The sequence below is a fragment of the Bombus vancouverensis genome, chromosome 6 (genome assembly GCF_051014615.1).
Source record: "Bombus vancouverensis nearcticus chromosome 6, iyBomVanc1_principal, whole genome shotgun sequence".
Classification (NCBI taxonomy): Eukaryota; Metazoa; Arthropoda; class Insecta; order Hymenoptera; family Apidae; genus Bombus; species Bombus vancouverensis.
Window position 1 is genome coordinate 1 of NC_134916.1, and position 25,574 is coordinate 25,574.

General features: G+C 36.5%; 6 protein-coding genes across 15 annotated transcripts; all 6 read left to right on the forward strand.

Moving 5' to 3' along the window:
* Nucleotides 1-90: 90 nt before the first annotated feature.
* On the forward strand, nt 91-1,839 carry LOC143302855 (uncharacterized). Its single transcript, XM_076619454.1, has 3 exons — nt 91-1,133; nt 1,209-1,280; nt 1,359-1,839. Exons 1-3 carry the CDS (start codon nt 1,035-1,037, stop codon nt 1,770-1,772), a joined length of 585 nt encoding a protein of 194 aa, XP_076475569.1. The 5' UTR covers nt 91-1,034; the 3' UTR covers nt 1,773-1,839.
* A 490-nt stretch (nt 1,840-2,329) lies between these two features.
* On the forward strand, nt 2,330-6,532 carry LOC143302836 (uncharacterized). 4 transcript variants are annotated; one of them, XM_076619346.1, is made up of 4 exons: nt 2,330-3,718; nt 3,967-4,215; nt 5,362-5,474; nt 5,970-6,532. In XM_076619346.1, the coding sequence occupies exons 2-4, from the start codon at nt 4,035-4,037 to the stop codon at nt 6,000-6,002; spliced, it is 327 nt and encodes a 108-aa protein (XP_076475461.1). In that variant the 5' UTR covers nt 2,330-3,718; nt 3,967-4,034; the 3' UTR covers nt 6,003-6,532. The 4 variants fall into 4 exon arrangements, 3 of the variants coding, with proteins under 3 accessions (XP_076475461.1, XP_076475462.1, XP_076475460.1); XM_076619347.1 differs by having other exon boundaries at nt 3,716-3,766; XR_013058644.1 differs by lacking the exon at nt 2,330-3,718 and having other exon boundaries at nt 3,792-4,211.
* Nucleotides 6,533-6,690: 158 nt separating this feature from the next.
* On the forward strand, nt 6,691-13,607 carry LOC143302827 (uncharacterized). Of its 3 annotated transcripts, none has more exons than XM_076619313.1 (7): nt 6,691-6,996; nt 7,230-7,352; nt 7,726-7,771; nt 7,847-7,935; nt 8,038-12,866; nt 12,942-13,013; nt 13,092-13,607. In XM_076619313.1, exons 2-5 carry the CDS (start codon nt 7,244-7,246, stop codon nt 8,142-8,144), a joined length of 351 nt encoding a protein of 116 aa, XP_076475428.1. In that variant the 5' UTR covers nt 6,691-6,996; nt 7,230-7,243; the 3' UTR covers nt 8,145-12,866; nt 12,942-13,013; nt 13,092-13,607. The 3 variants fall into 3 exon arrangements, with proteins under 3 accessions (XP_076475428.1, XP_076475429.1, XP_076475427.1); XM_076619314.1 differs by having other exon boundaries at nt 6,693-6,754; XM_076619312.1 differs by lacking the exons at nt 6,691-6,996; nt 7,230-7,352; nt 7,726-7,771; nt 7,847-7,935 and having other exon boundaries at nt 11,297-12,866; nt 13,092-13,596.
* Nucleotides 13,608-14,872: 1,265 nt separating this feature from the next.
* On the forward strand, nt 14,873-18,300 carry LOC143302840 (uncharacterized). 4 transcript variants are annotated; one of them, XM_076619354.1, is made up of 4 exons: nt 14,873-15,485; nt 15,734-15,982; nt 17,129-17,241; nt 17,738-18,300. In XM_076619354.1, exons 2-4 carry the CDS (start codon nt 15,802-15,804, stop codon nt 17,768-17,770), a joined length of 327 nt encoding a protein of 108 aa, XP_076475469.1. In that variant the 5' UTR covers nt 14,873-15,485; nt 15,734-15,801; the 3' UTR covers nt 17,771-18,300. The 4 variants fall into 4 exon arrangements, 3 of the variants coding, with proteins under 3 accessions (XP_076475469.1, XP_076475470.1, XP_076475468.1); XM_076619355.1 differs by having other exon boundaries at nt 15,483-15,533; XR_013058646.1 differs by lacking the exon at nt 14,873-15,485 and having other exon boundaries at nt 15,570-15,978.
* Nucleotides 18,301-18,458: 158 nt separating this feature from the next.
* On the forward strand, nt 18,459-20,772 carry LOC143302829 (uncharacterized). 2 transcript variants are annotated; one of them, XM_076619316.1, is made up of 5 exons: nt 18,459-18,764; nt 18,998-19,120; nt 19,494-19,539; nt 19,615-19,703; nt 19,806-20,772. In XM_076619316.1, exons 2-5 carry the CDS (start codon nt 19,012-19,014, stop codon nt 19,910-19,912), a joined length of 351 nt encoding a protein of 116 aa, XP_076475431.1. In that variant the 5' UTR covers nt 18,459-18,764; nt 18,998-19,011; the 3' UTR covers nt 19,913-20,772. The 2 variants fall into 2 exon arrangements, with proteins under 2 accessions (XP_076475431.1, XP_076475432.1); XM_076619317.1 differs by having other exon boundaries at nt 18,461-18,522.
* Nucleotides 20,773-23,064: 2,292 nt separating this feature from the next.
* On the forward strand, nt 23,065-25,364 carry LOC143302828 (uncharacterized). The gene is made up of 3 exons (XM_076619315.1): nt 23,065-24,634; nt 24,710-24,781; nt 24,860-25,364. The coding sequence occupies exons 1-3, from the start codon at nt 24,536-24,538 to the stop codon at nt 25,271-25,273; spliced, it is 585 nt and encodes a 194-aa protein (XP_076475430.1). The 5' UTR covers nt 23,065-24,535; the 3' UTR covers nt 25,274-25,364.
* The last annotated feature ends 210 nt before the right edge of the window (nt 25,365-25,574 follow it).

The following is a 25,574-nucleotide window of genomic DNA, read 5'->3' on the forward strand; positions in this document are numbered from 1 at the left end:
AATGCGAAGATCAGTGGATGTTTCAGTAGTTGAAAACACCGTTCGCACAAGCCGACACAGCGGACAACTCTTTTGTTAAAAGTTTAAACAATGATTCTATCTTCAAAACCGTTCACGAAAATAAAACGAAATCGATGATAGGAAGTTCTAATTCAATTCTCGAGGGCAACGAGATTACCAGGGAAGAAGGAAATTTTCAAAATTAATTTTCTTACCTTGAGGAGTAGGTGCTGTCTGGTGCCATTGCCTCAGCCGCTCCGGTGGTCGTCGAAGTTTTGTTGAGTTTATTATTTGAACTCGAATATAGTTTACTATCAACTCTTACTTTATTTATCTATTTTAATACAGACTGAGCAATTCACTTAGCTGGATTAATACCGCAATTACAATGCGCGTTTGTGTTTAAACGATGAAATGAGGACTTCAAAGATAAAATTTTCTTTTTACTTAGTCGCGACTCTCTTTTCTTGACCGAAAAAATTAAGACCCCGAAACGCAAAATACTATACAAAATTTCTAAACGCAGTGACGAGCGCAATAGCGAACGTAGTAATAAATTAATAATGGGCCGTAATAACAAACGATCACAAGAATTATGAACAAACTAATGAGCGAAGAATAATGAGCCGTAAGGAATGAACACTATAAAAAATGAACGAACGCAAATTATAAGAAGAATGGACACTATAATAATGAACAAAGAATAATGAACCGTAATAAGAATGTTCACCAGAATAATAATGAGCGCTGCGCTATGTTGCTACGCTTATTTATAATGCCATCCCCCACGGGGTGGTGGTCCACTGGGGGTACGCTTCCGTGGGAATCGGGATGTTGCAGTTTGGGCTTCTTGGAATCGTACGTGACAAAATGCAAATTCCATATTTCGACTTAGTTTTTATCAGTCCTGTGTTCCGCTGAGCTAGCGTCTAGGAGATTTGAAGCATTCCACGCTGATCTAATCCTTTCCACGAGAAACTTCCACGTGCTGTACCGTGGGAATTACCGGTGTTCTTCGGCCCGTGGAAGGGCTGATGGCTGCAGCATCATTATCATTTCAATGTTTACTGGGTAAACACGCGCAGCTCCGCTGCTCTCCCATAACAAGGACCTCCTCCTTCGAGTTGTTTTGCGTAAGTTTGGATGTTTGCATATTAAGGTTGTTTTTGTGATTTTGATTGTTTTTTCCTTTTTTGCTATTTCCCTAGGCTTCGGTGATCGACGTTCGAACAATGTTTGCGGAGTCGTTTCCATCAGAGGTTCCTTTCCAGACTTCCCTGGTACGTATTTAGTCTTGTTTTTAGTCCGCTTGATTCGTCCTGTTTCGTTTTATTTAAAATATACCGTGTTGTTCTCAGCCCAAGCGAAAGAGGGATTCCGAAGAACCCATGGGCGACTCGGGAGGACCAATCAAACGCATGCGGCCCTGTAATAAACCACGAGTATCAGAGTGGTTGGAGGAACTATTCAACATTGGTGCCGAGGCCGTGTCGAAATTGGGCTTTGACGATTTGGTTACTTTCGACGAGAATTTCTTCGATGCAGAGACCGTCGTATTGGAGAGGGAACCCCCTCTGGTTGAAATCGTTGATACCGATCGTTGCGTGAAAGTTCGTTTTGCGAATGAAATTCCCGAAGAGGTTTTGGAGGCACATCTTCCTCACCATGCTTCTGGGAGAAAGGGAATTTCCCCTGTTGTGCGCTATTGGTGTATGCGTGAGTTCAGCGAACTTTATCCCAGAGCTCCTTGCTTCGATTTTGATTTAGTGTAGCTGCTTCAATTTCGTTGGTTCGCTGTTTGATGTTCCTTATTATTATTAATTTTTTGATGTATTTTGTTTTGTGTTCATATATATATATATATATATATATATATATGAATGTGATAGTGTTAGGTTATCTATTTTACGTTTCTTATTTTTTTCAATTTTATATTTCCCCCCTTTTAATTAATTATATATATATATTTTTTTTTACATTTGTAGTTGCGCATAGAATTTATTAAAGAAAAGTGTTAACAATGTGTTTTCATGATTTGTTTCTCGCGCCTGACTTCCATTAATCCCTAATATTCCTGTCGCCATGACGCGTGTAAATCCAACATGGCTGCTCATAAATGTCATCAGTAAAGTTTTTAGTGACGGGTCTTTAGTTTTGTTTGATATCGAAGTAATTTTTCGTCTGTCGCTCGTTTTTCCTTATTCTACCGCAATTGGAACATTTATTTATTAATATTGTTTTAAAGTGACAATAGTATAATATGTATATATATATATATATGTTTATGTTGTGTGTCACTTCAATATGGCTAATGTTTTGTAATTCTTCGATTGCGTTATTTATTGTTTTGAGTAGTTTATTTTATAGAGTATTCGATAATATAAAACATATGCACTCACACATACATATATATATATATATACGTATTTATATGTATATTTCTCTCGTTCATGTAGTGTTCGTACGAAATGAAATGTTAATTATTTATTTTATATTAATTTCTTTTAATAAGATAGAACACGCACACGCACACGTATATATGTATATATTTCTGGCAAAGTGATTTTCATTTAGATTCTTTTGTGATATAGTGTTGTGTATTTGAGGTTATGTGTCAATCATTTGATTTCATATATACATATATATTTTGTATTGTGACAACATAGTATTGAAGGTTTTGTTTCTAGATTATTGTGCGTTTAATGTGTGTTTACATATTTGTGCTTGATGACAGAATTTCTGTAAGCAATTCCTCAAGTCGTTGCGGTGTTAATTATTTTGAGCGTTTGGCCTGTCGACAGGTTGTCGCTTGGTCCCAAGTGTTGCGTTGTGTGTTCTATTTTTTTTGTAGATTATTAATAGTGGTTTTAGTTTAGAAAATAGATTATTTATATGTTTATATAGAGACATGCATGTTTCATAATGTAGTTCTTATTTTATAATGCTTTACCGGCATGTAGGCTAGTTTTAAATATGTATTTCAGATTGTAGAATGCACATAGATTAGTAGTAGTATAGAATATATATGTTTCTGACAATGTAACTTTTATTTCTTTAATAATACAATATTGTATGTTTTATATATTCGTTAGACTATTAGTTTTTAACTTCGTATATACTTATAATTCATAAATTGATAATATTGTATTTGTTGCATAGTATTATAAGCACTAACACTAATATTTACTAGTTTATTACATATCTAGCATATATGTTTATACTTATATGTAACTCTCCAAGTTGATTGATTAAAATATATTTATATATACATGTATTTCTGGCGCTTCAATTATTTCCCTTTTTGTAGTTATTCTTATTTCCTGGTTTATTTGTTTGGTTCGTAACTCGTTCAATCCGTTAGCTGGTTTTATTTATTTTATTTTATACTGGTTGGATTTATTAGTCGCCCTCGCTTTGTTAATCCTTCCTTTAGTTTCGTAGCGCCGTGTGTTCGTTTGTGCATTCAAATCTTTATTCGCGCGTTTTGTATAGAATAGTTTTCTTGTTCTTGTTACGGCGCGTGCGGAGCGCGGGACGTGACACCCCCGCCCTTGGAGTTCAAATTTCCAAAGGAAATTTGACTGATGGTGTCTCTGAGTCGGCTCAAGGCGGACGTAGATGGCGTTGGTTGTTAAGTGACTACCGGTGTTATCGATATCCCTCGAGGTTGTGCTGTTTGATCATCGATATTTCGTTTTCTTTTGAGGTATAGTAGCAGGTGGGTAACTGAGCCGCATATTGCTCCTAATAGGGCGATTCCACATCCGTAAGTTTCACGTAACTGGTATCCGTGTATGGCTATATCTATTATCGTCTTGATTAGTTTAAATATTACAAGTATTCCAAATATTGCTGCACTGACAGTTCCAAATTCCATAAAACCAATCCATAAGCTTGATACGGTATTTTTTGCTATTGTCGTTAATGTGTTTTCGTCCATCATTCCCAGGATGTTTACTGTTCCAGGGACGATTGTTTTTCCTGTTGCTCCTCTGGCCAATGTGTTCAAAACTGCAGATTTTTCTGCCGGGAACATGACGTGGTCCCATAGTGCATCGAGGTCTTTTTGGGTATATATTCCGCTCGTGGCCAACGACGATGGTGCTGAATATTGCCACGTTTGGCGTACGTCCGGGCGGAGTTCCTGTGGTGCAATTGTTTCCATGGGTTTTGGTACGAATTTGTGCCAGAGTCCGTCGATATTGTATAGCGTAGGTAGTACCGCGCTACATTCTCTGTGGTTTCCGTGTTGCGTTAGGATGTGTGTTTTTGGCGTTAAAAATGCGGTGCGATTCCCTTGCCAAACGGGTAGCTCCGAGTAGCATTCTGTTGTATGTCGTACTTTTACTTGTACCGGAATGCATTTGACTATGTGGACTGCTTCTCCTGCGATCAGGGCCATGTGTCCTGGGGTTTTGGATATGGTATATGCAAATTCATCGGGCAGTAAGATTGCTAAGCTTAAAGCATTTTCTATTAGTTTCTTCTGCGTGGTACATCTTTGTGTCAGTATATCATGGTACAATGTTGTCATTTGTCGTTTAATATGTTTCTCTACGTAAATGAATTTTGAGTTGACGTATGCGAATATGTCCAAGTTTTCGACTGCTGTCTTGCTTTTGGAGATAAACGTATTTCCTCTTGTTGTTTCAACTATTTGGGGTGTTCGGTGGATAGTAGGGTATATCCACACAGTGGCTGTTCTTCGGTTTTAGTCAGTGCAAATGTTACTTCTTGCGTTGTTAGTGCGTAAACTGGTTGTGCTGATTCTCTGTTGGTTTTTATTTCCTGGATCTTTGTAGCAATTCCTTCATATAGCACATCGTACTGATCAAATTTGCATGGTGAGGGTGGTTGTGGTTGCCAATAAGTGTATCCGTCTTCAGCGTCTAGACAGTTTCCTTCGCTAAAGGTACATACTGTTCCTGATTTCAGTAGAATTTTGTTCGCCTCGATCCGTACTGGCACAACTGCTGATTTTAAACTTATCCTTACTGTTGCTTGTACGACGACCTTTTCCCAGCTCCCGTATGGGTCTACATACTGTGTTCCCTGGCAGCTGCCGTCGTCTGTTAGCTTGCCGGCTAGGACAAGCGACCTTGTTTCTGTTGCATTATCTTTTAAGGCCAACTATAAGGTTTTGTGGTCCGAGTGAAAATGTGCCGTCTTGGTGCATCCTTGCACATTGTTGGTCGGTTGTTTCATGGAGGTATTTGGCGAATCCGTTATGCACTGCCGACGTGTGAAGGTGCATGCCACAGTAATATACAATTCGAGTTATTTGCACCTTGCATTGCCTTACGTTGGTAAATTCAAATTCTGAGAGTTGAAGTAGTTGTATATAAATATCTTGGGTTTCAGTCATTGTAGGCTGTATGCTGCAGTCCCCGATGGAGTTTAGAGAGATAGTGGTAACGTTGAGGTGGTTGCCATTGCAGTCATATCCTACCAGGCCGTATGCTATTTTGATGAGGGTAAGTACGATGACCAGGCGATTCATCTTCCTATTAACAATTTATTAAATTGTTTCTTACTCTCGAGTTTATTAGAAATAAGAATAATCTTTTATTATTATTAATATATATAAAAAAAATTTATATTTATATGTTTTTTTTTTTTTGTTAAAACTTATTATCGGTGAAAATAAATACCATGAATGCTACCTGGGTTATAATTATATACGTATATGCATACGTATTGCTAAGTAATATAGATGAGATTTGTTTTATCGTTATAAATATATAAGTATATATTATCTATAGGAATAGATATTACAATTATAGCTTGTCTTTGAATATATATATATGTGCGTGTAATGGTAAATATGACGACTTATTTTACGAGTCACTCGGATTATCAATGGAAGTGAGTGTCATAGATATCGCCCACTTTACAACATGCGTGCATATATATATTGGTAAACATAAGTGAAAATTATATGCATAATTATAAATGTCGGTTGTTTACAGGTGGATAGCATCAGTATTTGGTCTTGTGCGTAGCATACAAGTACTTTATAGTTCTACGGCGCGGATTGCTATTCCTTGAACTAAAAAGTTTCTTTCAAGGTGAGTTAGATTAGTGTAAACGATCATGCATTGGAGGCATGATATAGCGGGTTGTAGGTCCGCTAGGTTTATATCACACATACGACAGTATGATATTCGTGTTCTTGCAGATACTCCGCATATGAAATGAGTGGGTGGGTCGTCACATAGGTCCTGGTGGTCTGGATCTAAGTTATCGAAACAGTCTTGACAAAGATGACCGTTATCTAAATGGTAGACAGAACGTATCAACCGAACACAGAGGCAAGACTGAACATCCTCCGTCGCTTCCAGATCGAATGCGGGTACGGGCCCGTCTGAGTCCTCTATGTTAGGGTCGATGAACTCGCCACCTGTTCTGGACATACATACGAAAACAGTTAATATATATATTTTATAATTTTTTATAAGTTTTGTTCGGACCTATCCCTTTGTACAAATACTGTATCCCTGTATGTGGTATAATATATAATATGTTATGGTTATGTTAGTTGTTGTTTATTATATATATTTTCCTTATCTCTCTCTTTTTTTTTCTTTTTTTTTTTATTATTTTTTTTTTGTGTTCAGTACCTAGCATTGCTATTATAATGCTGTATTACATTGTATTAGCTATTATTTGTGTTGGGGTGCGTGCGACGAATTTTCAACATGGTCGCTTGCGTGTATCGTTTGTTTAATGTCAACAGTAGCGTGTTGTTGAAATAGTTAATTTGTTAATCATTATAGTTTATTTTGTAGTGTTTCTGTAATATTGTTTGTGTTTCATGGTATTGTGTGTGTCAATACCGTGTGCTACCTTAATGCGATAGCATAGATTGTGTTGTTTTCGAATTTCGATAGTCATTGTTTTGATTATACGTGACTCGCATTTATATAAATCTTGTTTAATTTAGTTAATGTTTTTTTTCTTTTTTTTTTGTGTGTATTGTGTTACCAGATATTTTGTGTAACGTAACTTTATTCCTTTGCACCGAGTTCAGTCATGTTGTTAATATTTAGTTAGTCCATCTTGATTAATTTCTAACTTATTCCTGTGTTTATTAACCTTTCTTATTTTCCCTATTAATTTATTATTGCATGTACTTGCTATTTGCTATTATTTTGTGTATGATATGAGTTAGTTCCCTTATTAGTGATTAAAACCTACTTGTTAGATTAACATTGTCTGTAATTCTTCAGATTCTACTCTTCCGATGCTGCATCACTTACCTAGATCATTCCCACAACATCACCTGATTCTTCGATATGCCTTGGATACTTACTATGGTTGTCTTCAATCGTCTTATATCTGTGGCCATAAAGGTACTGTTTAGTTTATTTAGTTTAATATGTGTATAATGCATTGTGTGTGCGACCGCTATTGTGTATTACAAAATCCACTTCTACATGTTAGATATAATAATATAACAATACTACGTAGATTAATACATAATAAGATATCCTTTTACTTTCAATTAATCTATCTTAATTATTTTCTAACCACTTTCTACACTTATCAGCTATTTTATTTCTTCTTGTTAATCTGCGACATTCATGCATGTACACTTCCTTGTATGGTGATTAATTGTTCACGAGGTAAGTTGCACTTCCACTGTTTTAGTTATTCGTTGAACTAACACGTTTTACATTCAAACAGTAATCGGAGCATTTGTAATAAACTTCTTTTTCTTTTCAGGTTTCCGCCATCTGTGTTGTTCGACGAACAGTGCCATGCTTCCATAGTATTGTTATAACATTTAGTACTGTTGTATTTTGCATTAAGGCAGTTGAAGTTAATTTGTTCATTTATTTTTCAGCTGGCTGTTGTACATGGTGTTTCGCAAACCGAGATCCATAACCTATTTTGCACGTAAACCTTCTCGTATGATGATTACTTGTTCACAAGGTAACTTTCACTTTCACTCTTTTAATTATTTATTGAATCAACACGTTCTATATTCAAACAATAATTAGAGTACATATAATAATTTTTCCTTTTCTCTTTTAGGTGTTCGATATCTGTATTATTCGACGAACAGCACTACAACATACACTACCGCACTACGTTGCCCACTGAAATCACTTTATTCATTGCTTATTTCGGTTATGCGCTAGTTTTAGCTTGTTTAAGTGCACTGTTCGCGGAATCCCTTTTACTTCAATCTTGACGTTCTGGTTCTGCAAGATTTCTAGCACCTTGTATGGTCCAGTATATTGATCGGAGAATTTTCCTTTACTAGGTTCTTTTAGTAGATATATCGAATCTCCTGTTTTAAAATCTTGAGGGTTAATTCGTCGATCGTTAGTCTTAGTTTGGATTTTATCAAATTTTCTCTTGCCATTCGTTGTACAGTGTTAATTTTTTCGAACAGATCTTCGAGGTATTCTGCGCATGTTGGTTCCGTGTTCTCTTCGATTGTTACTTCACCAATAGGTTCTCTGGCTAGATGTCCGAAACTAATTTGTGCGGGGAGAATTTCGTTCCTTTCCTTCATTTTAGTTTTTATTTTGCGCCAAGACACAGGTTTACTGACATTGATCCAATTATCCAATTGCTTGCTAATAGCATTTAAGATACAAATTTTTGAGAGTGCCGCAGCCATATTAACCCAAAAATATTTTGTATATAGTATAGTGTGATACCATCCATATTTTCCTGGGGGAATCATAAGATCAGCACTACTTACTATGTTACCTACGTCAAATATTAGATGTAGTAACCAATAAAGTATTTTTAATCCAATTATAATCCAATGGCTAGCATATTTATTCAAGTTTTTATATATATCTTCGACTGGTGATTCCCTGTTTTCTCCCTTTTGATTTCTTTGAGCTCGTTGAACTTGCGTTTCTTCAGCTTGAAAATGTTTAGAATCCTTTTCCTTAGTTACCCTTTTTTCTTCTTCATTTATTTTATTCGCAGCACCTTTATTTTTCTCTACCTTTTCAGGATGAATAGTTTTACTGGAAGTGCTTATTATAATTAAATTATTATTTATTTGTATGGAACGTTTAGGAATATTTTTGGTAGATTTGGAATTATTCTTTGAATTTTTACTACAAACCTTTTTGCTTATAGATTCTGTTTTGGATTTAGGGATAGCTATATTTTTATTTTCTATAGTGTGATCTTCCTTGCAATTTAATGATTTGGCTTTGAGTTCGATAAAGTTTCCTTCTGATGGTTTTATAGAAGTTTTTGAGTGAGATGCACTCGCTATCTCTTTTCCTATTATGGTTGAAACATTCACGAAATTCGTGGAGTCTTGCTTTTGTATCTTTGCCAAGTCGAACGTGGAGAGGCGATTTGCACTTCCCAGCGGGTCCAATATCTCTGTGATGTTAGGCAGTGGATAAGCATTGCCTGTCGTCTCGTCGTTCAATTTCCTAGTTTCTGCTTTGTCTGAAAGTTCTTTGGCACTAACATTATTTATCTTGTTTGGTAACTCAGAAAATTTCTCACTCATGATCCTGTCTATGGCACCGTGCGTCCTTTTATTATTTAACGTGACATTATCCCTTATCACAGCAACGGAATGGTGTTTGCATTGAAAAGTTGATTGGTTGAAATGATCAGCATCTCTCTTTTGATTTAGATCTCTATCGAGGTATTTATTTATGCGTTTTTCTTCCCAAGTTATTGCTCTTGTTTCTTTCCTGACATTTTCTTCTATTCCCGGGTTGTTTAGATGTTTCTGCGACGGCGGTACAAATCTCCAGTCCTGGCGGTTGTTTACAGTATAGATACTATTGTATGGTGGATGAGCGTTGTTTTGGTTATAATTATCCGAAGGTGTCGGACGTTGGTATCGAATTCTATTGTTCACTTGTTTTAATTCTCGTGTTGCTTTCACGGCTTAGCGGTACGCATCGTCCAAGGATTGGTATCCTGCTATCTTTACTCGTAAATACACCTCGTTTGGGAGCCCCTTAACGAAAGCTTCCCTCGTGTCTCGATCTATCCTATCTTGAAATACGGTGCCGTACTCGTACCTTTCCCCGTTCATTATCGCCAGCCTGAGATCTTTGACGCGTTCTATGTAGTCCAAAATATCTTCTCCCGGTCGTTGAAATATTGTAGCTAATTCCCCTTTATATTCGTTAACCGTTTTTCCCGGACCGAACATATCTTTTAATTTATTCCCGAAATCGTTTAAACTTATTACTTCTGTGTCTTCTACGGCGAGAAACGCGTGTCCGCGAAGCTTATTCGTTAATAATTTTACTAACTGAGATTCTTGATGCCTAGGAACCATGTTTCGTGCACGCTCGCATGCTCTTAAAAATCGAAATACCGAGGGTCGATGTCCGTCGAACACTGGTACTGTCTCTATTGCATCTTTTAACTTAATTGATTGGGGATTAACTTCTATCGGTATTGTCGCTTGGGAAATTATCGGCGATGATACGGGTGTCTTGATTTCCTTTTTTATTTTCAGTGAACGCACATCGTCTTGTAATTTATTCATTGTTGTACTCATGTCGCGAAAATTCGCATCCCATGCTTTAAGTTTTTCCGATAACATCAAGATCATGCCTTTGTCCAACGATTCTAATTTAGTCGACATTATTTCTTAGGTATATATTTTATCGATAATCGTGACAACTTTAATCCCTTGTGGTGCGAATCGAACCGTTTAAACCAACTTTAATCCTCCGTGGAGCGTATCCCACTGCTGCCACCAAAAATTTATTACTTTACTCTGTTACGTATCTATTTGTTTAAATCGATCAAATTTAAAGTTAAATTTTACTGAAAAATTTTTTTTTTATAGTTTGAGTTTTGAATTTAATCGGAAGGGAAATAAATTGAAATGATATTATTGTGTATTTAATACTGATTTAGATTTCTAATTAATACGGTAGTTGCTGCCACCAGAAATAGTCTAAGGACTATTTCAAAATATTTTATTTTTATTATTTTCTTTTACGCTTAATGGGTAGCGTTAACTGACGCTTAATGCAACTGGTAAACGAATTCCACTTTTCGGCTAACCTGCTATGCGCAGGGATACTAGCACGGGAGAGGATTAAAGCTGGGTACAATAAATATTTTTCCTCGTTGAACGGATTTTTATTTGAATGTAAAATGGCTTAGGTTATTATATATATATTTTATTAGCTAGATAATATATATTTTAGCGTTGCTGGATTGGATAGGAATGTGAGATTTTTCGTTGTTTTATATAAATTTATTTTTACGTTTGACTTCTTCTTCTCTTTTAATTTCGCTGTAGTAGTTTGCCGTTAGGACCGAAACTCAATTCATTTACTACGATGGATTCTGTCACCACGATTTTCTTGCCTTTTGAGTTTAATAATCGGGGATGATTCTAACGATCCTCTCTGTGTGGGACTCGTGTGATTTCGCAAGCCTTGCCCAAAGACGGGTAATATTTTACCAACAGTGGGAGGAGGAATGCGGAGATCGATGGGTGTTTTCGATAAGCGAAAACACCGTTTGCACAAGCCAACACAGCGAACGATCCTTTGGTTAAATTCTCGAAGGGAAATTGTTCTGTTATATCTCTCTTACAATCGCATGCAATGATGGCAAGAATATCAGTTAATAGCAACGCCGGTATTGTTCTTAATTTTCGATTGACCCCGACGATGTATTTAATAGTCCTTTCTGTGCGGGACTTATGTGATTTCGCAAGCCTTGCCCAAAGACGGGTAATATTTTACCAACAATGGGAGGAGGAATGCGAAGATCAGTGGATGTTTCAGTAGTTGAAAACACCGTTCGCACAAGCCGACACAGCGGACAACTCTTTTGTTAAAAGTTTAAACAATGATTCTATCTTCAAAACCGTTCACGAAAATAAAACGAAATCGATGATAGGAAGTTCTAATTCAATTCTCGAGGGCAACGAGATTACCAGGGAAGAAGGAAATTTTCAAAATTAATTTTCTTACCTTGAGGAGTAGGTGCTGTCTGGTGCCATTGCCTCAGCCGCTCCGGTGGTCGTCGAAGTTTTGTTGAGTTTATTATTTGAACTCGAATATAGTTTACTATCAACTCTTACTTTATTTATCTATTTTAATACAGACTGAGCAATTCACTTAGCTGGATTAATACCGCAATTACAATGCGCGTTTGTGTTTAAACGATGAAATGAGGACTTCAAAGATAAAATTTTCTTTTTACTTAGTCGCGACTCTCTTTTCTTGACCGAAAAAATTAAGACCCCGAAACGCAAAATACTATACAAAATTTCTAAACGCAGTGACGAGCGCAATAGCGAACGTAGTAATAAATTAATAATGGGCCGTAATAACAAACGATCACAAGAATTATGAACAAACTAATGAGCGAAGAATAATGAGCCGTAAGGAATGAACACTATAAAAAATGAACGAACGCAAATTATAAGAAGAATGGACACTATAATAATGAACAAAGAATAATGAACCGTAATAAGAATGTTCACCAGAATAATAATGAGCGCTGCGCTATGTTGCTACGCTTATTTATAATGCCATCCCCCACGGGGTGGTGGTCCACTGGGGGTACGCTTCCGTGGGAATCGGGATGTTGCAGTTTGGGCTTCTTGGAATCGTACGTGACAAAATGCAAATTCCATATTTCGACTTAGTTTTTATCAGTCCTGTGTTCCGCTGAGCTAGCGTCTAGGAGATTTGAAGCATTCCACGCTGATCTAATCCTTTCCACGAGAAACTTCCACGTGCTGTACCGTGGGAATTACCGGTGTTCTTCGGCCCGTGGAAGGGCTGATGGCTGCAGCATCATTATCATTTCAATGTTTACTGGGTAAACACGCGCAGCTCCGCTGCTCTCCCATAACAAGGACCTCCTCCTTCGAGTTGTTTTGCGTAAGTTTGGATGTTTGCATATTAAGGTTGTTTTTGTGATTTTGATTGTTTTTTCCTTTTTTGCTATTTCCCTAGGCTTCGGTGATCGACGTTCGAACAATGTTTGCGGAGTCGTTTCCATCAGAGGTTCCTTTCCAGACTTCCCTGGTACGTATTTAGTCTTGTTTTTAGTCCGCTTGATTCGTCCTGTTTCGTTTTATTTAAAATATACCGTGTTGTTCTCAGCCCAAGCGAAAGAGGGATTCCGAAGAACCCATGGGCGACTCGGGAGGACCAATCAAACGCATGCGGCCCTGTAATAAACCACGAGTATCAGAGTGGTTGGAGGAACTATTCAACATTGGTGCCGAGGCCGTGTCGAAATTGGGCTTTGACGATTTGGTTACTTTCGACGAGAATTTCTTCGATGCAGAGACCGTCGTATTGGAGAGGGAACCCCCTCTGGTTGAAATCGTTGATACCGATCGTTGCGTGAAAGTTCGTTTTGCGAATGAAATTCCCGAAGAGGTTTTGGAGGCACATCTTCCTCACCATGCTTCTGGGAGAAAGGGAATTTCCCCTGTTGTGCGCTATTGGTGTATGCGTGAGTTCAGCGAACTTTATCCCAGAGCTCCTTGCTTCGATTTTGATTTAGTGTAGCTGCTTCAATTTCGTTGGTTCGCTGTTTGATGTTCCTTATTATTATTAATTTTTTGATGTATTTTGTTTTGTGTTCAATATATATATATATATATATATATATATATATATATATATATATATATATATATATATTTTGAATGTGATAGTGTTAGGTTATCTATTTTACGTTTCTTATTTTTTTCAATTTTATATTTCCCCCCTTTTAATTAATTATATATATATATTTTTTTTTACATTTGTAGTTGCGCATAGAATTTATTAAAGAAAAGTGTTAACAATGTGTTTTCATGATTTGTTTCTCGCGCCTGACTTCCATTAATCCCTAATATTCCTGTCGCCATGACGCGTGTAAATCCAACATGGCTGCTCATAAATGTCATCAGTAAAGTTTTTAGTGACGGGTCTTTAGTTTTGTTTGATATCGAAGTAATTTTTCGTCTGTCGCTCGTTTTTCCTTATTCTACCGCAATTGGAACATTTATTTATTAATATTGTTTTAAAGTGACAATAGTATAATATGTATATATATATATATATATGTTTATGTTGTGTGTCACTTCAATATGGCTAATGTTTTGTAATTCTTCGATTGCGTTATTTATTGTTTTGAGTAGTTTATTTTATAGAGTATTCGATAATATAAAACATATGCACTCACACATACATATATATATATATATACGTATTTATATGTATATTTCTCTCGTTAATGTAGTGTTCGTACGAAATGAAATGTTAATTATTTATTTTATATTAATTTCTTTTAATAAGATAGAACACGCACACGCACACGTATATATGTATATATTTCTGGCAAAGTGATTTTCATTTAGATTCTTTTGTGATATAGTGTTGTGTATTTGAGGTTATGTGTCAATCATTTGATTTCATATATACATATATATTTTGTATTGTGACAACATAGTATTGAAGGTTTTGTTTCTAGATTATTGTGCGTTTAATGTGTGTTTACATATTTGTGCTTGATGACAGAATTTCTGTAAGCAATTCCTCAAGTCGTTGCGGTGTTAATTATTTTGAGCGTTTGGCCTGTCGACAGGTTGTCGCTTGGTCCCAAGTGTTGCGTTGTGTGTTCTATTTTTTTTGTAGATTATTAATAGTGGTTTTAGTTTAGAAAATAGATTATTTATATGTTTATATAGAGACATGCATGTTTCGTAATGTAGTTCTTATTTTATAATGCTTTACCGGCATGTAGGCTAGTTTTAAATATGTATTTCAGATTGTAGAATGCACATAGATTAGTAGTAGTATAGAATATATATGTTTCTGACAATGTAACTTTTATTTCTTTAATAATACAATATTGTATGTTTTATATATTCGTTACACTATTAGTTTTTAACTTCGTATATACTTATAATTCATAAATTGATAATATTGTATTTGTTGCATAGTATTATAAGCACTAACACTAATATTTACTAGTTTATTACATATCTAGCATATATGTTTATACTTATATGTAACTCTCCAAGTTGATTGATTAAAATATATTTATATATACATGTATTTCTGGCGCTTCAATTATTTCCCTTTTTGTAGTTATTCTTATTTCCTGGTTTATTTGTTTGGTTCGTAACTCGTTCAATCCGTTAGCTGGTTTTATTTATTTTATTTTATACTGGTTGGATTTATTAGTCGCCCTCGCTTTGTTAATCCTTCCTTTAGTTTCGTAGCGCCGTGTGTTCGCTTGCGCATTCAAATCTTTATTCGCGCGTTTTGTATAGAATAGTTTTCTTGTTCTTGTTACGGCGCGTGCGGAGCGCGGGACGTGACACCCCCGCCCTTGGAGTTCAAATTTCCAAAGGAAATTTGACTGATGGTGTCTCTGAGTCGGCTCAAGGCGGACGTAGATGGCGTTGGTTGTTAAGTGACTACCGGTGTTATCGATATCCCTCGAGGTTGTGCTGTTTGATCATCGATATTTCGTTTTCTTTTGAGGTATAGTAGCAGGTGGGTAACTGAGCCGCATATTGCTCCTAATAGGGCGATTCCACATCCGTAAGTTTCACGTAACTGGTATCCGTGTATGGCTATATCTATTATCGTCTTGATTAGTTTAAATATTACAAGTATTCCAAATATTGCTGCACTGACAGTTCCAAATTCCATAAAACCAATCCATAAGCTTGATACGGTATTTTTTGCTATTGTCGTTAATGTGTTTTCGTCCATCATTCCCAGGATGTTTACTGTTCCAGGGACGATTGTTTTTCCTGTTGCTCCTCTGGCCAATGTGTTCAAAACTGCAGATTTTTCTGCCGGGAACATGACGTGGTCCCATAGTGCATCGAGGTCTTTTTGGGTATATATTCCGCTCGTGGCCAACGACGATGGTGCTGAATATTGCCACGTTTGGCGTACGTCCGGGCGGAGTTCCTGTGGTGCAATTGTTTCCATGGGTTTTGGTACGAATTTGTGCCAGAGTCCGTCGATATTGTATAGCGTAGGTAGTACCGCGCTACATTCTCTGTGGTTTCCGTGTTGCGTTAGGATGTGTGTTTTTGGCGTTAAAAATGCGGTGCGATTCCCTTGCCAAACGGGTAGCTCCGAGTAGCATTCTGTTGTATGTCGTACTTTTACTTGTACCGGAATGCATTTGACTATGTGGACTGCTTCTCCTGCGATCAGGGCCATGTGTCCTGGGGTTTTGGATATGGTATATGCAAATTCATCGGGCAGTAAGATTGCTAAGCTTAAAGCATTTTCTATTAGTTTCTTCTGCGTGGTACATCTTTGTGTCAGTATATCATGGTACAATGTTGTCATTTGTCGTTTAATATGTTTCTCTACGTAAATGAATTTTGAGTTGACGTATGCGAATATGTCCAAGTTTTCGACTGCTGTCTTGCTTTTGGAGATAAACGTATTTCCTCTTGTTGTTTCAACTATTTGGGGTGTTCGGTGGATAGTAGGGTATATCCACACAGTGGCTGTTCTTCGGTTTTAGTCAGTGCAAATGTTACTTCTTGCGTTGTTAGTGCGTAAACTGGTTGTGCTGATTCTCTGTTGGTTTTTATTTCCTGGATCTTTGTAGCAATTCCTTCATATAGCACATCGTACTGATCAAATTTGCATGGTGAGGGTGGTTGTGGTTGCCAATAAGTGTATCCGTCTTCAGCGTCTAGACAGTTTCCTTCGCTAAAGGTACATACTGTTCCTGATTTCAGTAGAATTTTGTTCGCCTCGATCCGTACTGGCACAACTGCTGATTTTAAACTTATCCTTACTGTTGCTTGTACGACGACCTTTTCCCAGCTCCCGTATGGGTCTACATACTGTGTTCCCTGGCAGCTGCCGTCGTCTGTTAGCTTGCCGGCTAGGACAAGCGACCTTGTTTCTGTTGCATTATCTTTTAAGGCCAACTATAAGGTTTTGTGGTCCGAGTGAAAATGTGCCGTCTTGGTGCATCCTTGCACATTGTTGGTCGGTTGTTTCATGGAGGTATTCGGCGAATCCGTTATGCACTGCCGACGTGTGAAAGTGCATGCCACAGTAATATACAATTCGAGTTATTTGCACCTTGCATTGCCTTACGTTGGTAAATTCAAATTCTGAGAGTTGAAGTAGTTGTATATAAATATCTTGGGTTTCAGTCATTGTAGGCTGTATGCTGCAGTCCCCGATGGAGTTTAGAGAGATAGTGGTAACGTTGAGGTGGTTGCCATTGCAGTCATATCCTACCAGGCCGTATGCTATTTTGATGAGGGTAAGTACGATGACCAGGCGATTCATCTTCCTATTAACAATTTATTAAATTGTTTCTTACTCTCGAGTTTATTAGAAATAAGAATAATCTTTTATTATTATTAATATATATAAAAAAAATTTATATTTATATGTTTTTTTTTTTTTTGTTAAAACTTATTATCGGTGAAAATAAATACCATGAATGCTACCTGGGTTATAATTATATACGTATATGCATACGTATTGCTAAGTAATATAGATGAGATTTGTTTTATCGTTATAAATATATAAGTATATATTATCTATAGGAATAGATATTACAATTATAGCTTGTCTTTGAATATATATATATGTGCGTGTAATGGTAAATATGACGACTTATTTTACGAGTCACTCGGATTATCAATGGAAGTGAGTGTCATAGATATCGCCCACTTTACAACATGCGTGCATATATATATTGGTAAACATAAGTGAAAATTATATGCATAATTATAAATGTCGGTTGTTTACAGGTGGATAGCATCAGTATTTGGTCTTGTGCGTAGCATACAAGTACTTTATAGTTCTACGGCGCGGATTGCTATTCCTTGAACTAAAAAGTTTCTTTCAAGGTGAGTTAGATTAGTGTAAACGATCATGCATTGGAGGCATGATATAGCGGGTTGTAGGTCCGCTAGGTTTATATCACACATACGACAGTATGATATTCGTGTTCTTGCAGATACTCCGCATATGAAATGAGTGGGTGGGTCGTCACATAGGTCCTGGTGGTCTGGATCTAAGTTATCGAAACAGTCTTGACAAAGATGACCGTTATCTAAATGGTAGACAGAACGTATCAACCGAACACAGAGGCAAGACTGAACATCCTCCGTCGCTTCCAGATCGAATGCGGGTACGGGCCCGTCTGAGTCCTCTATGTTAGGGTCGATGAACTCGCCACCTGTTCTGGACATACATACGAAAACAGTTAATATATATATTTTATAATTTTTTATAAGTTTTGTTCGGACCTATCCCTTTGTACAAATACTGTATCCCTGTATGTGGTATAATATATAATATGTTATGGTTATGTTAGTTGTTGTTTATTATATATATTTTCCTTATCTCTCTCTTTTTTTTTCTTTTTTTTTTTATTATTTTTTTTTTGTGTTCAGTACCTAGCATTGCTATTATAATGCTGTATTACATTGTATTAGCTATTATTTGTGTTGGGGTGCGTGCGACGAATTTTCAACATGGTCGCTTGCGTGTATCGTTTGTTTAATGTCAACAGTAGCGTGTTGTTGAAATAGTTAATTTGTTAATCATTATAGTTTATTTTGTAGTGTTTCTGTAATATTGTTTGTGTTTCATGGTATTGTGTGTGTCAATACCGTGTGCTACCTTAATGCGATAGCATAGATTGTGTTGTTTTCGAATTTCGATAGTCATTGTTTTGATTATACGTGACTCGCATTTATATAAATCTTGTTTAATTTAGTTAATGTTTTTTTTCTTTTTTTTTTGTGTGTATTGTGTTACCAGATATTTTGTGTAACGTAACTTTATTCCTTTGCACCGAGTTCAGTCATGTTGTTAATATTTAGTTAGTCCATCTTGATTAATTTCTAACTTATTCCTGTGTTTATTAACCTTTCTTATTTTCCCTATTAATTTATTATTGCATGTACTTGCTATTTGCTATTATTTTGTGTATGATATGAGTTAGTTCCCTTATTAGTGATTAAAACCTACTTGTTAGATTAACATTGTCTGTAATTCTTCAGATTCTACTCTTCCGATGCTGCATCACTTACCTAGATCATTCCCACAACATCACCTGATTCTTCGATATGCCTTGGATACTTACTATGGTTGTCTTCAATCGTCTTATATCTGTGGCCATAAAGGTACTGTTTAGTTTATTTAGTTTAATATGTGTATAATGCATTGTGTGTGCGACCGCTATTGTGTATTACAAAATCCACTTCTACATGTTAGATATAATAATATAACAATACTACGTAGATTAATACATAATAAGATATCCTTTTACTTTCAATTAATCTATCTTAATTATTTTCTAACCACTTTCTACACTTATCAGCTATTTTATTTCTTCTTGTTAATCTGCGACATTCATGCATGTACACTTCCTTGTATGGTGATTAATTGTTCACGAGGTAAGTTGCACTTCCACTGTTTTAGTTATTCGTTGAACTAACACGTTTTACATTCAAACAGTAATCGGAGCATTTGTAATAAACTTCTTTTTCTTTTCAGGTTTCCGCCATCTGTGTTGTTCGACGAACAGTGCCATGCTTCCATAGTATTGTTATAACATTTAGTACTGTTGTATTTTGCATTAAGGCAGTTGAAGTTAATTTGTTCATTTATTTTTCAGCTGGCTGTTGTACATGGTGTTTCGCAAACCGAGATCCATAACCTATTTTGCACGTAAACCTTCTCGTATGATGATTACTTGTTCACAAGGTAACTTTCACTTTCACTCTTTTAATTATTTATTGAATCAACACGTTCTATATTCAAACAATAATTAGAGTACATATAATAATTTTTCCTTTTCTCTTTTAGGTGTTCGATATCTGTATTATTCGACGAACAGCACTACAACATACACTACCGCACTACGTTGCCCACTGAAATCACTTTATTCATTGCTTATTTCGGTTATGCGCTAGTTTTAGCTTGTTTAAGTGCACTGTTCGCGGAATCCCTTTTACTTCAATCTTGACGTTCTGGTTCTGCAAGATTTCTAGCACCTTGTATGGTCCAGTATATTGATCGGAGAATTTTCCTTTACTAGGTTCTTTTAGTAGATATATCGAATCTCCTGTTTTAAAATCTTGAGGGTTAATTCGTCGATCGTTAGTCTTAGTTTGGATTTTATCAAATTTTCTCTTGCCATTCGTTGTACAGTGTTAATTTTTTCGAACAGATCTTCGAGGTATTCTGCGCATGTTGGTTCCGTGTTCTCTTCGATTGTTACTTCACCAATAGGTTCTCTGGCTAGATGTCCGAAACTAATTTGTGCGGGGAGAATTTCGTTCCTTTCCTTCATTTTAGTTTTTATTTTGCGCCAAGACACAGGTTTACTGACATTGATCCAATTATCCAATTGCTTGCTAATAGCATTTAAGATACAAATTTTTGAGAGTGCCGCAGCCATATTAACCCAAAAATATTTTGTATATAGTATAGTGTGATACCATCCATATTTTCCTGGGGGAATCATAAGATCAGCACTACTTACTATGTTACCTACGTCAAATATTAGATGTAGTAACCAATAAAGTATTTTTAATCCAATTATAATCCAATGGCTAGCATATTTATTCAAGTTTTTATATATATCTTCGACTGGTGATTCCCTGTTTTCTCCCTTTTGATTTCTTTGAGCTCGTTGAACTTGCGTTTCTTCAGCTTGAAAATGTTTAGAATCCTTTTCCTTAGTTACCCTTTTTTCTTCTTCATTTATTTTATTCGCAGCACCTTTATTTTTCTCTACCTTTTCAGGATGAATAGTTTTACTGGAAGTGCTTATTATAATTAAATTATTATTTATTTGTATGGAACGTTTAGGAATATTTTTGGTAGATTTGGAATTATTCTTTGAATTTTTATTACAAACCTTTTTGCTTATAGATTCTGTTTTGGATTTAGGGATAGCTATATTTTTATTTTCTATAGTGTGATCTTCCTTGCAATTTAATGATTTGGCTTTGAGTTCGATAAAGTTTCCTTCTGATGGTTTTATAGAAGTTTTTGAGTGAGATGCACTCGCTATCTCTTTTCCTATTATGGTTGAAACATTCACGAAATTCGTGGAGTCTTGCTTTTGTATCTTTGCCAAGTCGAACGTGGAGAGGCGATTTGCACTTCCCAGCGGGTCCAATATCTCTGTGATGTTAGGCAGTGGATAAGCATTGCCTGTCGTCTCGTCGTTCAATTTCCTAGTTTCTGCTTTGTCTGAAAGTTCTTTGGCACTAACATTATTTATCTTGTTTGGTAACTCAGAAAATTTCTCACTCATGATCCTGTCTATGGCACCGTGCGTCCTTTTATTATTTAACGTGACATTATCCCTTATCACAGCAACGGAATGGTGTTTGCATTGAAAAGTTGATTGGTTGAAATGATCAGCATCTCTCTTTTGATTTAGATCTCTATCGAGGTATTTATTTATGCGTTTTTCTTCCCAAGTTATTGCTCTTGTTTCTTTCCTGACATTTTCTTCTATTCCCGGGTTGTTTAGATGTTTCTGCGACGGCGGTACAAATCTCCAGTCCTGGCGGTTGTTTACAGTATAGATACTATTGTATGGTGGATGAGCGTTGTTTTGGTTATAATTATCCGAAGGTGTCGGACGTTGGTATCGAATTCTATTGTTCACTTGTTTTAATTCTCGTGTTGCTTTCACGGCTTAGCGGTACGCATCGTCCAAGGATTGGTATCCTGCTATCTTTACTCGTAAATACACCTCGTTTGGGAGCCCCTTAACGAAAGCTTCCCTCGTGTCTCGATCTATCCTATCTTGAAATACGGTGCCGTACTCGTACCTTTCCCCGTTCATTATCGCCAGCCTGAGATCTTTGACGCGTTCTATGTAGTCCAAAATATCTTCTCCCGGTCGTTGAAATATTGTAGCTAATTCCCCTTTATATTCGTTAACCGTTTTTCCCGGACCGAACATATCTTTTAATTTATTCCCGAAATCGTTTAAACTTATTACTTCTGTGTCTTCTACGGCGAGAAACGCGTGTCCGCGAAGCTTATTCGTTAATAATTTTACTAACTGAGATTCTTGATGCCTAGGAACCATGTTTCGTGCACGCTCGCATGCTCTTAAAAATCGAAATACCGAGGGTCGATGTCCGTCGAACACTGGTACTGTCTCTATTGCATCTTTTAACTTAATTGATTGGGGATTAACTTCTATCGGTATTGTCGCTTGGGAAATTATCGGCGATGATACGGGTGTCTTGATTTCCTTTTTTATTTTCAGTGAACGCACATCGTCTTGTAATTTATTCATTGTTGTACTCATGTCGCGAAAATTCGCATCCCATGCTTTAAGTTTTTCCGATAACATCAAGATCATGCCTTTGTCCAACGATTCTAATTTAGTCGACATTATTTCTTAGGTATATATTTTATCGATAATCGTGACAACTTTAATCCCTTGTGGTGCGAATCGAACCGTTTAAACCAACTTTAATCCTCCGTGGAGCGTATCCCACTGCTGCCACCAAAAATTTATTACTTTACTCTGTTACGTATCTATTTGTTTAAATCGATCAAATTTAAAGTTAAATTTTACTGAAAAATTTTTTTTTTATAGTTTGAGTTTTGAATTTAATCGGAAGGGAAATAAATTGAAATGATATTATTGTGTATTTAATACTGATTTAGATTTCTAATTAATACGGTAGTTGCTGCCACCAGAAATAGTCTAAGGACTATTTCAAAATATTTTATTTTTATTATTTTCTTTTACGCTTAATGGGTAGCGTTAACTGACGCTTAATGCAACTGGTAAACGAATTCCACTTTTCGGCTAACCTGCTATGCGCAGGGATACTAGCACGGGAGAGGATTAAAGCTGGGTACAATAAATATTTTTCCTCGTTGAACGGATTTTTATTTGAATGTAAAATGGCTTAGGTTATTATATATATATTTTATTAGCTAGATAATATATATTTTAGCGTTGCTGGATTGGATAGGAATGTGAGATTTTTCGTTGTTTTATATAAATTTATTTTTACGTTTGACTTCTTCTTCTCTTTTAATTTCGCTGTAGTAGTTTGCCGTTAGGACCGAAACTCAATTCATTTACTACGATGGATTCTGTCACCACGATTTTCTTGCCTTTTGAGTTTAATAATCGGGGATGATTCTAACGATCCTCTCTGTGTGGGACTCGTGTGATTTCGCAAGCCTTGCCCAAAGACGGGTAATATTTTACCAACAGTGGGAGGAGGAATGCGGAGATCGATGGGTGTTTTCGATAAGCGAAAACACCGTTTGCACAAGCCAACACAGCGAACGATCCTTTGGTTAAATTCTCGAAGGGAAATTGTTCTGTTATATCTCTCTTACAATCGCATGCAATGATGGCAAGAATATCAGTTAATAGCAACGCCGGTATTGTTCTTAATTTTCGATTGACCCCGACGATGTATTTAATAGTCCTTTCTGTGCGGGACTTATGTGATTTCGCAAGCCTTGCCCAAAGACGGGTAATATTTTACCAACAATGGGAGGAGGAATGCGAAGATCAGTGGATGTTTCAGTAGTTGAAAACACCGTTCGCACAAGCCGACACAGCGGACAACTCTTTTGTTAAAAGTTTAAACAATGATTCTATCTTCAAAACCGTTCACGAAAATAAAACGAAATCGATGATAGGAAGTTCTAATTCAATTCTCGAGGGCAACGAGATTACCAGGGAAGAAGGAAATTTTCAAAATTAATTTTCTTACCTTGAGGAGTAGGTGCTGTCTGGTGCCATTGCCTCAGCCGCTCCGGTGGTCGTCGAAGTTTTGTTGAGTTTATTATTTGAACTCGAATATAGTTTACTATCAACTCTTACTTTATTTATCTATTTTAATACAGACTGAGCAATTCACTTAGCTGGATTAATACCGCAATTACAATGCGCGTTTGTGTTTAAACGATGAAATGAGGACTTCAAAGATAAAATTTTCTTTTTACTTAGTCGCGACTCTCTTTTCTTGACCGAAAAAATTAAGACCCCGAAACGCAAAATACTATACAAAATTTCTAAACGCAGTGACGAGCGCAATAGCGAACGTAGTAATAAATTAATAATGGGCCGTAATAACAAACGATCACAAGAATTATGAACAAACTAATGAGCGAAGAATAATGAGCCGTAAGGAATGAACACTATAAAAAATGAACGAACGCAAATTATAAGAAGAATGGACACTATAATAATGAACAAAGAATAATGAACCGTAATAAGAATGTTCACCAGAATAATAATGAGCGCTGCGCTATGTTGCTACGCTTATTTATAATGCCATCCCCCACGGGGTGGTGGTCCACTGGGGGTACGCTTCCGTGGGAATCGGGATGTTGCAGTTTGGGCTTCTTGGAATCGTACGTGACAAAATGCAAATTCCATATTTCGACTTAGTTTTTATCAGTCCTGTGTTCCGCTGAGCTAGCGTCTAGGAGATTTGAAGCATTCCACGCTGATCTAATCCTTTCCACGAGAAACTTCCACGTGCTGTACCGTGGGAATTACCGGTGTTCTTCGGCCCGTGGAAGGGCTGATGGCTGCAGCATCATTATCATTTCAATGTTTACTGGGTAAACACGCGCAGCTCCGCTGCTCTCCCATAACAAGGACCTCCTCCTTCGAGTTGTTTTGCGTAAGTTTGGATGTTTGCATATTAAGGTTGTTTTTGTGATTTTGATTGTTTTTTCCTTTTTTGCTATTTCCCTAGGCTTCGGTGATCGACGTTCGAACAATGTTTGCGGAGTCGTTTCCATCAGAGGTTCCTTTCCAGACTTCCCTGGTACGTATTTAGTCTTGTTTTTAGTCCGCTTGATTCGTCCTGTTTCGTTTTATTTAAAATATACCGTGTTGTTCTCAGCCCAAGCGAAAGAGGGATTCCGAAGAACCCATGGGCGACTCGGGAGGACCAATCAAACGCATGCGGCCCTGTAATAAACCACGAGTATCAGAGTGGTTGGAGGAACTATTCAACATTGGTGCCGAGGCCGTGTCGAAATTGGGCTTTGACGATTTGGTTACTTTCGACGAGAATTTCTTCGATGCAGAGACCGTCGTATTGGAGAGGGAACCCCCTCTGGTTGAAATCGTTGATACCGATCGTTGCGTGAAAGTTCGTTTTGCGAATGAAATTCCCGAAGAGGTTTTGGAGGCACATCTTCCTCACCATGCTTCTGGGAGAAAGGGAATTTCCCCTGTTGTGCGCTATTGGTGTATGCGTGAGTTCAGCGAACTTTATCCCAGAGCTCCTTGCTTCGATTTTGATTTAGTGTAGCTGCTTCAATTTCGTTGGTTCGCTGTTTGATGTTCCTTATTATTATTAATTTTTTGATGTATTTTGTTTTGTGTTCAATATATATATATATATATATATATATATATATATATATATATATATATATATATATATATATTTTGAATGTGATAGTGTTAGGTTATCTATTTTACGTTTCTTATTTTTTTCAATTTTATATTTCCCCCCTTTTAATTAATTATATATATATATTTTTTTTTACATTTGTAGTTGCGCATAGAATTTATTAAAGAAAAGTGTTAACAATGTGTTTTCATGATTT

Excerpts from the sequence above, each read along its gene's own strand:
- LOC143302840 (XM_076619353.1), top strand. The coding sequence starts at position 15,718 with ATGTTTACTGTTCCAGGGACGATTGTTTTTCCTGTTGCTCCTCTGGCC. Across the intron at positions 15,983-17,128 it reads GTCGATATTGTATAGCGTAG|TCATTGTAGGCTGTATGCTG; the intron begins GTAGTACCGCGC and ends CTTGGGTTTCAG. Across the intron at positions 17,242-17,737 it reads CGTATGCTATTTTGATGAGG|GTGGATAGCATCAGTATTTG; the intron begins GTAAGTACGATG and ends GGTTGTTTACAG.
- LOC143302836 (XM_076619345.1), top strand. The coding sequence starts at position 3,795 with ATGGCTATATCTATTATCGTCTTGATTAGTTTAAATATTACAAGTATT. Across the intron at positions 4,216-5,361 it reads GTCGATATTGTATAGCGTAG|TCATTGTAGGCTGTATGCTG; the intron begins GTAGTACCGCGC and ends CTTGGGTTTCAG. Across the intron at positions 5,475-5,969 it reads CGTATGCTATTTTGATGAGG|GTGGATAGCATCAGTATTTG; the intron begins GTAAGTACGATG and ends GGTTGTTTACAG.
- LOC143302828 (XM_076619315.1), top strand. The coding sequence starts at position 24,536 with ATGGCTGCAGCATCATTATCATTTCAATGTTTACTGGGTAAACACGCG. Across the intron at positions 24,635-24,709 it reads CCTCCTTCGAGTTGTTTTGC|GCTTCGGTGATCGACGTTCG; the intron begins GTAAGTTTGGAT and ends CTATTTCCCTAG. Across the intron at positions 24,782-24,859 it reads TTCCTTTCCAGACTTCCCTG|CCCAAGCGAAAGAGGGATTC; the intron begins GTACGTATTTAG and ends TGTTGTTCTCAG.
- LOC143302827 (XM_076619312.1), top strand. The coding sequence starts at position 12,768 with ATGGCTGCAGCATCATTATCATTTCAATGTTTACTGGGTAAACACGCG. Across the intron at positions 12,867-12,941 it reads CCTCCTTCGAGTTGTTTTGC|GCTTCGGTGATCGACGTTCG; the intron begins GTAAGTTTGGAT and ends CTATTTCCCTAG. Across the intron at positions 13,014-13,091 it reads TTCCTTTCCAGACTTCCCTG|CCCAAGCGAAAGAGGGATTC; the intron begins GTACGTATTTAG and ends TGTTGTTCTCAG.
- LOC143302855 (XM_076619454.1), top strand. The coding sequence starts at position 1,035 with ATGGCTGCAGCATCATTATCATTTCAATGTTTACTGGGTAAACACGCG. Across the intron at positions 1,134-1,208 it reads CCTCCTTCGAGTTGTTTTGC|GCTTCGGTGATCGACGTTCG; the intron begins GTAAGTTTGGAT and ends CTATTTCCCTAG. Across the intron at positions 1,281-1,358 it reads TTCCTTTCCAGACTTCCCTG|CCCAAGCGAAAGAGGGATTC; the intron begins GTACGTATTTAG and ends TGTTGTTCTCAG.
- LOC143302829 (XM_076619316.1), top strand. The coding sequence starts at position 19,012 with ATGCTGCATCACTTACCTAGATCATTCCCACAACATCACCTGATTCTT. Across the intron at positions 19,121-19,493 it reads TTATATCTGTGGCCATAAAG|GTTTCCGCCATCTGTGTTGT; the intron begins GTACTGTTTAGT and ends TTTTCTTTTCAG. Across the intron at positions 19,704-19,805 it reads GATGATTACTTGTTCACAAG|GTGTTCGATATCTGTATTAT; the intron begins GTAACTTTCACT and ends TTTCTCTTTTAG.